General features: G+C 42.1%; 2 protein-coding genes across 5 annotated transcripts in view; one reads left to right on the plus strand and one right to left on the minus strand.

Annotated features, from left to right (window-relative positions):
* Positions 1-1,041: 1,041 nt before the first annotated feature.
* On the plus strand, positions 1,042-7,776 carry LOC143315163 (endoplasmic reticulum-Golgi intermediate compartment protein 2-like). Of its 4 annotated transcripts, XR_013075866.1 has the most exons (15): positions 1,045-1,198; positions 1,717-1,850; positions 1,943-2,051; positions 2,134-2,180; positions 2,274-2,341; positions 2,447-2,487; positions 2,760-2,861; positions 3,017-3,112; positions 3,238-3,293; positions 3,629-3,727; positions 3,973-4,070; positions 4,158-4,320; positions 4,861-4,940; positions 5,039-5,190; positions 6,290-7,776. XR_013075866.1 is itself a non-coding variant. In XM_076722686.1 (14 exons), exons 2-14 carry the CDS (start codon positions 1,745-1,747, stop codon positions 5,114-5,116), a joined length of 1,143 nt encoding a protein of 380 aa, XP_076578801.1. In that variant the 5' UTR covers positions 1,042-1,198; positions 1,656-1,744; the 3' UTR covers positions 5,117-5,364. The 4 variants fall into 4 exon arrangements, 3 of the variants coding, with proteins under 3 accessions (XP_076578801.1, XP_076578800.1, XP_076578802.1); XM_076722686.1 differs by lacking the exon at positions 6,290-7,776 and having other exon boundaries at positions 1,042-1,198; positions 1,656-1,850; positions 5,039-5,364; XM_076722685.1 differs by lacking the exon at positions 6,290-7,776 and having other exon boundaries at positions 5,039-5,364.
* LOC143315161 (fatty acyl-CoA reductase 1) overlaps positions 6,144-12,830 on the minus strand; it is a 48,590-nt gene continuing 41,903 nt past the window's right edge. Inside the window, exons 9-12 of the mRNA XM_076722681.1 lie at positions 10,435-10,606; positions 10,213-10,342; positions 9,415-9,542; positions 6,144-8,866 (exon numbers count right to left, since the gene is read on the minus strand). Coding sequence (XP_076578796.1) covers positions 8,704-8,866; positions 9,415-9,542; positions 10,213-10,342; positions 10,435-10,606 — 593 coding nt within the window. The 3' untranslated portion in view covers positions 6,144-8,703. The remainder of the gene's footprint in view (positions 8,867-9,414; positions 9,543-10,212; positions 10,343-10,434; positions 10,607-12,830) is intronic.

A 12,830-nucleotide genomic window follows, 5' to 3' on the forward strand; every position in this document is an offset into this window, starting at 1 on the left:
AGACACATGTGATTCACCCGGTTCATGTGCAGATCTCAGTCTGAACTGTTTATTTTCCTTCAGTGCATTCTCAGCCTGCAGTGAGACGTAAACATCCCCTTTGTCCTTGTGTGATAATAGCAGCCTGCACCATTTGGTTGTAGTAGATCATTATCATGTCTTCACATTAGGCTTTCTCCCTTGTCAGCCTACGGTGAGCTGAGCAACTTTATGTCTGACGTGCAGATCCACCACATGCCTGCTGGAAGTTAATTATCCCCTGTTAGTGCAAGTCAAAGCTTCTTAAGATGTGTTAGTGTCACTGCTGATGAATGGCCATGGACAGCTTCTCTACTCCTCACATGAGTCCTGTGATCACTACGTGCAGAACAGGCCATCTGAAAACCGCCTGAAAGAAACATTATTAGTGCTTTACTGTCACTGATGTTACATTATGTGATTGCTTTATGGACTAAAGTTGCAAATGACAATGTGCAAGACATATAGAATTATAACATACATGTAAAAAAGAAAGAAAACTGTTATATCAAAATATGGAAAGTGAAAGTAAGCTGTAGGTCAAAATTCTGCTTTGTTGGCTTTGAGTTTCATTGCAAACAATGACTAAAAATACAGGCTATGTATTAAAAACTAACACCCCTCTTGCCTGCTTTTATTCACCTGTCATTTCAAAACTGGACTGTATTACATAAAAAGCTTGAGCCTTTTCTTTTCATGCCTCTCTCTGCTTCCTTTCCAGTAAATCTGAAAGAGACATTTTATACTTTTTACATCACTACATTTATTTGGCATCGGCAGTTACTTTACAAAGTAAGATTTCTGCATAAAAACATATGGAGAGCTCATAAAACATGATGTTTTGTTAATTATTATTATTATTGTTAATAAAACTACTGAACAGTATATACAAGTACAGCTAAAAGGCAGCATTTTAGTATTAAAGCGCCACCTACTGTTTGAATAACGACATTGTCCGCTGCGCGTTCACGCTCTGCGGGGCGCGTACGTTACGCACTCGTTAACGTCACGCTTTACCCAAACAAGGAAGTAGCCAGACCCGCCTCCCGTAAGGGGCGTCATGGATGTGTCAGGGCGGACTGAAATTCAGATTATAATCCAAACAGCGGTTATAACTTGAGGACTTCGTCTTCCAGAGACACTGTACGACGATTGAACATGAGACTAGATGTTAAAAGAGGTAAAATTAATCATAAATACATGCTGTTGTTGTGCTGTGCTGCTTTAAAGAGATGCTGTCAGCAGATATCTTCATTAAACACGTTAATGCTACTTTAGATGGTCATGATCAATATTGACTGTTTAGAAACCATATTATTTTTTGTAATTTAACCTTTATCTTTAATGTTATTCAAACATATTATTATTAACATGTTATATAGGCGCATTTACTGCGTTGTTTCTTTCGAGTGCATGATATATTCAGCCTATCTGATCAAACAATATAACAAAATGTTGAAAATGAAAATAAATCCGACATGTTTCATTAATCTGAGATGAAGTAATTTGTACTCATTCATTTGATTGTGGACACTATCCCTGTTCAATCTCTGAATTTCTCTCATGTTAATGATCAGATATCTGCCATTTCCTTATCAGTTTGGTGCATTTGTGTCCTTTATGAAATCACTGTGAAGCTGGAGGTTGCAGACTGGGTTCCTGAATGTAACACGGATGCATTGTTTATTTGTGACGGAGGAGGTGGAGAGCAGCCCTGAACCTGAAGATGAGGCGCCTGTCACGTAAGAAGGCCCTGAGCTTGGTGAAGGAGCTGGACGCCTTCCCCAAAGTGTCCGACAGCTATGTGGAGACCTCCGCCTCCGGAGGCACAGGTGGGCTATTCCTGTCACAGTAAACACATCAGAGCTTTGCAGATATACCTGGTGTGACAGAACAGTGACCACCCTGTGTGTCTCCTCCACAGTGTCCCTCATAGCTTTTAGTGCCATGGCTCTTCTGGCTGTCTTAGAGTTCTTTGTTTATAGAGACACTTGGATGAAGTATGAATATGAGGTTGACAAGGATTTTTCCAGGTGAGCTTTCCAGGTAATTTACAGTATGTGGCAGGAAATGACTGTAAAACTCACATTCTCTCTTGTCTTTCATCATTTACAGTAAATTGAAAATAAACATTGACATTACAGTCGCCATGAAATGCCAGCGTGAGTACTTATTGGATAATTTACTCACTGAGGTGCATGATAGGTTTAAATATGTGTCAGTTAATTGCATGTGTTTCCTGTCTACGCCTGCAGACGTTGGAGCAGATATTCTGGACCTGGCTGAGACCATGATCACATCCAACGGCCTCCTGTATGAGCCTGTGAGTAAGGTCTTGCGACATTAGGTCATCTCAGCGTTAAAAGAAGAAAATTATTTATTTTGTTGCTTTCACAACTGCATCTCTTCTCTTTGTATGTTTGTTCAGACTATTTTTGAGCTGACCCCACAACAGAGGCTGTGGCAAAGGTAAGCTTTCCTGAAACAGTCATGCCATCCAGCTGCTTTCATTTTCTCTTTCTGTTAAAGGCCTTAAAAAGTATATTTAAGGTGAGAAATCTCGCAGGCGCACCAAAGAAGGGATTCTGTTTTTGTTGTCATGGGAAGATGAAACTTTAGATTTTAAAATTATGAAGAAAAACTGGAAGGAGATTTGGTTCCTTTTCCTGACAAAGGCTGTTTATGTGGTAGTTCCTGTAGTGCAAGTCTTACGGGGTCCCCAACCTGCTTTTTGTCCTCAGGACGTTGATTGTCATACAGAGCAGGCTGAGAGAGGAGCATGCTCTTCAGGAAGTCCTTTACAAAACTCTGCTGAAAAATGGTCCCACTGCCCTGCCGCCACGGTCAGTTTCATACGCACAGACACACTGTTCTCTGTTTTTTTGCTGCCAATTCTAATTTTACAAAAACAGAATGAGGTTTTGCTCTTGTTTGCTCAGTTTTCTGTGGATTTTAAGCAGCCTTTCAGATATAATGTTCAGTAATGGTGTGTGTGTAGAGAGGACACCCCCATGGAGCCGCTCAATGCTTGCAGGATCCACGGGCACGTCTACGTCAACAAGGTGGCAGGAAACCTCCACATCACTGTGGGAAAGTAAGAAACTACATGTCAAGGCCCTTCAGCTCCACATAAAACCTGCAGCGAATTTCTTACCATGAATCTGAGTATATCTGAAACATAATTCTACAGAGCCGGTGCACCTCTTTTGTCTTTTTCAGGCCCATTCACCATCCTCAGGGTCATGCCCACATTGCAGCTTTTGTGAGCCACGAGAGTATGTATGTTTTTGTAATTAAACACGTTTCCTATAATCTGCTCATCCGTCAGCTCTTATTTGGTTTTAGTCCTGCACTTTGGAACAACGAGCAGAAAAAGTGAGTTGAAAACAAAATTACGTAGGCTCTCCTGTCAAGGGTACAGCTGTACTAGACAAAGAGAAGACGGTTTTAAATGAGTGTTTTTCTCCAGGCTATTACTGAGCATGAAAGGCAGTTTTTTACATCAATAATACTTCATGCTTACAAGTGCAGAGTCATTTTTTTCCACTTTCACTTGGAGCTCAGTGATTCCCTGCAGCTTTGACTCAGCCCGAGCTTCCTCTCCTCTCAGCGTACAACTTCTCCCATCGCATCGACCATTTATCTTTCGGGGAGGAGATCCCGGGCATCATCAATCCTCTGGACGGCACAGAGAAAATCACCTTTAACAGTAAGTTTGAGAGGTGGGAGAGGATAAAACACAGGATTCTAACAGAGTTAATGACGTGTTGAGACATTTATTGACCCAAACTGCCCGTAGTTCAGCTTGGATGATCACTGCTCAGCACTTACAATTAGAAATAATTCAGATAGCACTATGATGGAGCTGATAAAGCCGTAAGTTACATATTTTTTCCTGCAAAAACCTGAATCACAGTTTTCACACCTTATTCCTCACTGTGTGTTTTACCGCAGATAACCAGATGTTCCAGTACTTCATCACGGTGGTGCCAACCAGGCTGAACACATACAAGATATCTGCAGACACACACCAGTTCTCTGTGACTGAGCGGGTGAGACACAGTAAGAAAAACACAGCGGAGAAGCCCGAGGAGGACGAGTTAAGCATCGAAAGCTAACCATCACTGTCTGTTTTCTAGGAGCGGGTGATAAACCACGCAGCGGGCAGTCACGGGGTGTCCGGCATCTTTGTGAAGTACGACACCAGCTCTCTGATGGTGACGGTCAGCGAGCAGCACATGCCGCTGTGGCAGTTCCTGGTGCGACTGTGCGGCATCATCGGCGGTATATTCTCCACGACAGGCAAGTCTCCTGCAAGCATATTAATTTCGTGTTTTTTGCACCTGGGAATTTGGTCATTTTCGCACTCGAAGAAACATCTTAGACCCGAAGCCATTTTCATTGTTCAGTATCTTCAGAAATCTAATTCATAGAGCTGCAAAATTTGGCAGGGACACGCACAAAATGATGAAGAACAGATCCAAATGATTGAAAGGCACAGGAAAAGGTCGTTTTATTTCATTACTCCTCCATGAAAATGGAAAAAAAAAAAAAGGTGCAAAATAGGTGGATTTGGGGCCACGGGCAAACCCCTATACCAAATTTCACAGCTCTAGAAGTTATATTTCTGAAGATATTAGACCCTAAAAAATTTTAGGGTGCAGTTGTCAATTTGCTTCTACATAAAGTTTTAAAAGAAAAAATCGAAAATGTAAACAAAAACCTTCTGCTGAATTTCATTTATAGCCCTTTATTTTGGCCTTTTGAATTCAAAGTAAAGCAACTAAATAAAATGTATAAGTGTCTGAATTCATCCACGCATCACTGTGTTCCTCTTCAAAGGCATGCTGCACGGGCTTGTCGGCTGCTGTTTTGATCTTATCTGCTGTCGCCTCAAACTCGGAGTGTATCGGCACAGAGAGGTGAGTCTTAGTCTATCGTCTTTATCGCATCCAAACCACACTGTTATCATCACCATGAAGCAGATCTAACAGACAAACCTGTGCTGAATCTGCTCCAGGACTTGCAGCGACACAACCAGAACAATCTAAACAATCACCGGACTCCGCTGTTGGCTGACGATGTGCCTCAGGAGTAGCTGCCATCGTCAAACTGCTGATTCTGCCTTCTGCGAGGTTTCATGGCGAGGAAGGAGGCGACCTGACAAATCCTGTGAGTTCATGAAAAGTTTTCTCCTCCCAGCTGGAGAGAAGACTTCACCATCAGAGGTGCTAGTTAACGTTGTTCAACACTTACATATGTCATGAAATTGTGTTTTCCTATGAAAAAAGTTGAAGCTGTCTAAAAAAGTGAAGTTCACATCAGATGATTGCACTTTAGGAAATGTGTACCCTGTGACTGCAGTTTTACATGTTTTAAAACCTTTGTTTCTTTACAAACGTTGTAAGCTTTCTGTTCCATGTGTTGTAAAAGTGCGTAATACTGAGTGTTTGTCATAACAACTCCATTAAAGTTTAAATATCCATAAATTAAAAAATACCTCTGCTGTTTTGCGTTAAGGTTACAAGAACATATGATTTTTAAATCCGTGAATCTCGATGATGATTTCCCATAATGCAACTCAACATTATCTTTTATTAGAGCTGCTCTGCATGGTAAAGTTTCAAACTCTGTGCACTCACCTTATTAAAATGCAAACTTTCTGTTGTAAATCATTATCCTTTGAATCCAAGCTCAGATCACCCTGATGACATCACTGGGGTATTTTTTTCTTCACGCTTTGAAAGTCAGAACAAGAAACAAAGACTTTATACAACCAAGCAGCAACTTACAGGACGGAAAGATGAAGCCAACATGGAAGTGCAGACAACTGCAGTTCCACAAATGGCCACTTGAGGCTGGCTCCAAAAGCCAGCCAATCCCCATAGACCCCCACATTAAAAACTTAACAGCAGAAATAAACATGCCTACAGCCGATCTTGACTGTTTGGGGGTGAATTTCTATATATAACACACTCATTTAAATTATACTAAGGCTTGAAATTCTGCATAATTCTGGGCATATTTTATACAGTCTACAACTGGTTTCACTGGCTGCGTACTCAACATGTTGAAACTGGATGGTGAGGTACAAGTCGGGTTTAATGGACTGCAGCACACTTGCACTTTTTCTCTTCTGGTTTATTTCAGTTATGCCAAGCAGACTTGAACGAAGTGTTGTCAGAGTAGGGAATGAAACATTTTGCAAATGACACCAAAAAGTATAAGATGAAGTAATTGGTTACGCATTGCTGTTGTTTATTACACACAGGAACAGGAGCTCCAGCCTGGGGTTTCCTGCACCAGCAGCGCTCAGCATTTGGTTTGCAAATTCGGTCAAACAGACACAAAGAAGAGCAAACGACACCATTACAAAAAGCCCCGTAGCTCTGAAAGAACAAGTCTGACGACACCACTTCATCATACAGGCCTCGTACGACTGCAGACATTTTGGTTCACTCTGAAAGTAAGAAAACAGTTACCAAGACTACACCACAAACATGGGCTTTGCATAAACATTTATTTAGTTTTGTCCCTTTTCCTCCATAAAGGCTCATATCTGTCATGTATTTGTATTCTGTCAAGAGTCAAGCCTTGCGATACATACAACACTGTATGCAGTTTTCTGGTTTGTTTAGTAAAAATCAGACCTGCCTGCCACACTTAACACTTTTGGTAGACTCTGTGGGAAGCTCTGAGGTGGAATCCTGCGAGGACGCTCACCAAGCAAAAATCAACAGTCAAATACAATTTTTTGGTAGTCTATAAGAATAATGTGTAGTTCAACTATTTACAGATCTTCCAAACTGAGAAACACTAGGAGGGCCTTAATCCCTCGTTTGTAACCTCGCACTTTTGTGATTTAGGTCCAGACTGACATGAAGGTCACAGTTTGTCTTGCTTAAAAATAGCAGTCCATCAGGTAAGGTATGGCGACCCTCAGGGCTCCTTACTTGGTCCACTACTTTTCACAATACTTTTCAGTTCTGTTCGGTAGAATCATTTGCAGGTGCAGCATGAATTTTCACTCCTATGCAGATGACACTCAGCTCTATATTGCAATCAGTTGTAATGATTACTTAATGCTTCCTATCTGTCTGAAAAAGATGCTGTGTTTCTTACATAGAAATGAAGCGGAAATACTCTTTCTGGTTTAATTGGGAAAACTTTAAATACAATTTAACATAAATTATCATAAATTTGACCAACTGCAGCCTCCCCGCTTTGGCTTCTCATTTACAACAGGGCCTATTTTTATGACCTCCCCTGACATATATCATCTTTCTCAGCCATGTCGAACAACCCCTATGACCTCTTCAGTATCCAGAGGCCTGCCTCAAGAACTAAAAGACCTTTCATCCAAATAGTTACAGGAGTCTGAGGTTTCTAGAAATACCTTCAGGACAACGGTAAGAGAAACAGATGGTTGCCACTGTGTCTCAAATGTAATACACAAGAGGCACAAACTGGGGCTGGGTCTCCTCCACCTTCGCTTGGTCCCCCAACCTCACAATCTTGGACATGGATCACTGATACTGGACTTATCTAGCTGGACCCATTCCTTGGAGTTCTTAATTTTGGATTTACTACACCGGCATTGGACATTTTACCTTTCACTGAACTTTGCAATTTTCCCACCTAATACTCCTACGAGGAGTTTGTCTTGTTAGAAAACTTGGGCTTGGTTGGGAACTGTTGGGAGACAATGTACAATGTGATACCGGCCTATACAAATAAACTTGACTCTGATGTACTCTTATTTATATATAATACACTGCCAAGGTCTACCACATATATCAGACTAGCCTTTGACGCGAGTATAAAGATGTAAAAGTAGTAAACTTAGTTTCAGTACAAACTGCTGTACAAACAGGCAAAAAGTGGATGAGCATTCACACAAACAAGGTTTATGTTCAAAGACATACTGACATTATCATTGGTGATAGTAAATAAGTGATAACCTCAACCGCAGGGACGATGGCAGATCTGTATGTTTTGGTAAATGCAGTGACACAGCTGTCCTGTGTGGTCAGATTTTACCTCTAATACTAGTCTCAATAATGTGTGGATTGGCCTTGAGACAGAGCCACCACGTCGTTCTTGGGTGTGATCTTAAAAAGGCAGTAGATACACGTGATGCAAGACATACAGATATCCAAATCACCTGCGTATTAAAGAGAGGAAGTGGATATCCCCACAGTAAAAAACTGAGAACCAAAATAATCTTATAGAAATCGTCCTCCACTGAAGAACTGCCATATTTCAAGTATGAAAAAACAAATTATCACAAGGCAAGGCGATGCACCAAGACTTAAGAGGATGGAAACGACAGTGTGGAAAAGAAAATCACACAAAAGGCTTATTGTTGCATATATAATTGGCCACTTTGAGAAGAAAACAGGTACAAAATGAATGACGACACTTGTGTTTCTGGACGGGGTGACTGAACAGTGCAGGAACTGATGATTTCCAAACTAAACAAATAATTCATGGCTAGTGAGACCTCTTTTTCTTCCCCTTCTGAGTGCTTCACTCAACTGCAGCCCCCACCTGTAGAGAGCCCCTGCTAATCCACACTCAAAGGAGGATTTGGAGCGTCCTTTGCGGATGGTCAGAGTCTCAGATGTTACGTCCCGCCGACAGCTAAAGGTGAGCGCTGCTGTCTCTTGAGGTGGTGAGGAAGACTCAGTTGGTTAAGGTGCTGGATGCGCGGAAGTAGGAGAGGAACTTGAAACAGAGGCTGACCACAAAGTACCAGATGTTTCTGGCCATCTGGGAGCGGGCGATAAACACCCTCCAGATGAAAACCACCAGCAGGGTGTTGAAGGTGTAGCGGATGTTCCTCAATCTGGGAAAGAGGGAAGGGAGAAGGAATTTAGACAGGAAGTGAAGGAATGGTTCTAAAAACACAGATAATGACAAAAACATTGAATTGTAGCTACATTTTCTCCTTAAAATCTAGTAAATTGACGGATCCTAAACACACTTTTTCTTATCATTCAGGGAGTTTAATAACAAGTTTGAGCAACTGAAGCTATAATTTGCCTGTCTTGACTCTTAAGAGAGTAAACAGAGAGACTGATTAAACCTAAAAGGATGCCATTAAATGTAGCAATAAAACGACAAAATGCTATTGTTATTCATTTTAGGACAAAGATGAGTAATGTAGAAAGAGCAAAGACTGTTAAGAGCATCTCTGCTGAGCTGGATTCATGAAAATAACCTTAATCTTTCTTTAGTGTCTGATGATGTCGTTAAACTTACCACTGAGCTGAAATTCCTGTTGTTTACTAAAAAAAAAGGGTTGTTGTCCTTCCAAAAACATTGTCAGATGGACAAAACAATCCACCGGTTACACACAGAATGACCACCTGTTGTACTCTCGGGTCCACTTACTTCCTCAGATGCTGCCTGGCAGCAGGAATGTCGGACATGTCTTCATTCAGGACGTACTTCTTGGTGCCGATGCAGTAATTCTCAATGTACTCGGGCCAGTTCAGCTGGCGCACATCAAAGTTAAATGTCTGCAAGTGAGAAAAGATGGTTAGGAGGGTGTCGAGACAAGAGGCGAAGCTGCGGCTGAGTCTGTCAATGAAAGTGAAGGTGAAGTTCAACCCTCCTCCACTAGATGGAGCAATAGACTCTTGAATGCTCTGCTGCTTGTTCTCTCAACCACATTAGGATTAAATTACCTTTAATGAAGTAAAAATAGAGTGTTATCAGTAACATGTACTTAAAGTGTCAAAAAACATACTCATGATGGAGCATGGACACTTAATTATATTACTATATCCATATTATTGCAGTAATCTGTAAGCAGCAAGTAAATAATGGTGTATTTTGTCAACATGGAGTCAGTTTTGACTACTTTATATACTACAGGGTGGTTTAATTAATAGAAATGAATCATATTTTACATGCTTTGTATAAAAAAAACCTTAATCTGCAAAGTAACAGTTAACTATCGCTATCAGGTAAATGAAAAAAGTTCAATATTTCCCTCTGAATTGTAGTGAAATAGATGTAAAAAGTGACATGAAATCGAAATACTCAGCTACAGTATTAGTAGCACAAAAGTGCACTTTAAATAAAGTACTGAAGTAACTGTACTTAAGAACATTTTTTGCTTTCTAGCAGCCATTCAGAGGCTTAAAGGCAGAGCGTGCGGTCCACACTGAGCGTGGACGAGCTCACCTTCCTGTCCTCCGGGGTCAGCTGGCTCATCAGCATGCTCAGGTTCTCAGAGTTCCACTCCCAGTCCTGACTGCTGAAGTACTCCAGCAGGCTGATGGCCTTGTGCAGACGGTTGAAGATGCGCATCATCCTGCAGCGAGATGAGACAAGGGGTCAGAGGTTACTTCACGCTGGAACTTCTCTTTAGAGTTCAGGCTGGAGACAGACAGCTGTGAGTCTTACTGCGGCTTTTGTCCAGAGAGTCGCAGGAAGAGGTCGTAGATGAGGGCAGGGAACTTGTGGCTGACCAGGATCCAGTACTGGTTGATCAGGTAGTTGGAGGTGATGTTGGCGTTGGGCCTGCGGAAAGCCTGCTCCAGCGGGTTCCTCTTAAAGGACGACATCACATGGTGCTCTGCAAGAGCAGCACGGTGGAAGAGGTTCATCAGACAACGACATTACAGTATTCATCTGAGAGATAAATGCAAAGAGGAAACTGACATGGAGTTTAAAAGGATTTCTGAGAGGCACTCTGTGTCGCTCTGGCCTCAGTTTGTGCCTCTGACGCCTTATTATAACATTCAAGGGACAGAGCTGAGCACCTCGAAGACTCAGAGACGCCGAAAATGACATGCCTCCGTGCTCTTAAACGATAAGGTTTGTATGTAAATATGATAAACTGGAAATATTCATCAATATAAACCAATATGATGTATTATTAATGATACATGTTTTATATGTTGGTTGACGTACACGTTGACATAAGTCATTTCTGGGTACCATCTTTGTTTGGAAAAAGACTTTAAAATTGGTAAAAAGTTAAAAATCAAGAAGCTGATTCAATATTTTTGAATCCAGATGGTTTGCAGAGTCTTTGAGGATTTTGGAAACGCTGCTAAATGCTTCGCTCTGTGACTTGAATGTAATGGTTACGTATAACCGGCGTAAAGTACGACAGTCAGTGGAAAAGTCCATGTCAAACAGCTCAGGTTAACATCAACATGCACTGACTGCACACAATGAGATGGGTAAACACGCACTTCCTGCACAAGGATCATGACTTCCAGGAACCGCGGCTCGCCTTGTTCATAACATGATTTCCAGCTCTGGTTCTCGGGGGAATATCAGGCGGAAAAGCAGCCGCAGGACGTCTCCCCCCGCTGGGCGGCACAGCTGGCCCCTCCTCCCAGAATCCAACGGCAGCCATCCGCAGACACAGAGAGCAGCCATGTGACCACGGACATTACATCACACACGGCACGCAAACTAGGCCTCGCACCGCTTGTTTCCATGGCAACAGATATGTGGCGGCTGCATGAGCCCAGATGACCAGATCCGAGGCGACAGCCAGCTGTGGCCCGGCCCCCTTGCAGCCTGGTCGGGAGGATCGCCGCTAACCTTGAGCTGCCCTCCGAGGACTAGAAACAAGGAGCTGCTTCGCTTTGAAACTTCATACTCAGGGAAATAACGCCTCATTTTCTGTCATCATCCACCGTTTTCTGGTCTCTTCTAATCCTCGTGGTTCAGATTAGCTTCATTCCTGCTTCTCATTCGGTCCAGTGAGATTAGAGAACACGGTTCCTCTTTCGTAACAGTGAGTCGCAGCGATGAGACCTAATCCTGCTACGAGCCATCTGGTAGCAATTTCCTCAGTGAAGGGAGCATGTTTGCTAATCTGAGAGGAAACGTGGGGAGAGAGGGTCCCATGAAATCCTGCCAGCCTGACATCCACAGCCCTCTAATCCCACTGTATCTGATGACCGCTGGGATGGAAACAATGAGAGTTTTCACTCTTCCTATGTAATATCATCAGTGCGACCATGACCTCAAAATAAGAACAGCAATCACAAACCACACAGGCTCTGAGCAGCGAGTCATAACAGCTGCACCTAAACACACCATGAGATACTGACCTGGTAAAAAAACAGGATGATTTAAACAGAAATAAAACAGAACGTGATACTTTACTCATCTTTTCTGACATAAACTCAACTGAAAACAGCACAAAGTCAATATATTTCATGTTTTTCCTCAACATCTTCATTGATTTTTGTAAATATCTGCTTATTCTGAGCTTGATGCAGCAACACGTTTCAAACAAGCTGGGACAGGAGCAACAGATGGGATTTTCTTCTGGCTAAGGGAGAAAAACCTGGACGACACTAAGAGTCTGCAGCCATGCTAGCAGCTCTGTGAGGCTGCACTCACACACAGTGGCATTTAGAGCTAAATGCTAATGTGCGCATGCTAACATACTCACGATGAGAAGGTTAACCTGTTAATGTTTAGCAAGTAGAACATATACCCTGTTCACCATCTCAGTTTAGCATGGTAGCATGCTAACATGTGCTAAATAGCACAAAATACAGCTGAGTTTGAGTTTTGCAGGTTTTGGACGATGGAAAATTTCAATCTGATGACATGATAGAAGAAAAGTGTATTAGGCTTCATGACAAATCATTCAGAGTGGAGTGAGGTGTCACACTTAAAACCATAAAGGTCAGCCTCATGGGGAAATGTTAAGGTCACCAGAGTCAGGAGGATTCATCGTCTGGTGACCATGAAGGACTGCACCACATCCCATGCTAATCCATCCAATGAGAAACGTGTTTAAATGTAAAAGTTAAAAATGAGGATGT

Source organism: Chaetodon auriga, chromosome 22 (assembly GCF_051107435.1).
Source record: "Chaetodon auriga isolate fChaAug3 chromosome 22, fChaAug3.hap1, whole genome shotgun sequence".
NCBI classification, from domain to species: Eukaryota; Metazoa; Chordata; class Actinopteri; order Chaetodontiformes; family Chaetodontidae; genus Chaetodon; species Chaetodon auriga.

Excerpts from the sequence above, each read along its gene's own strand:
- LOC143315163 (XM_076722686.1), top strand. The coding sequence starts at position 1,745 with ATGAGGCGCCTGTCACGTAAGAAGGCCCTGAGCTTGGTGAAGGAGCTG. Across the intron at positions 3,294-3,628 it reads AGCTTTTGTGAGCCACGAGA|CGTACAACTTCTCCCATCGC; the intron begins GTATGTATGTTT and ends CTCTCCTCTCAG. Across the intron at positions 4,071-4,157 it reads AGTTCTCTGTGACTGAGCGG|GAGCGGGTGATAAACCACGC; the intron begins GTGAGACACAGT and ends TCTGTTTTCTAG.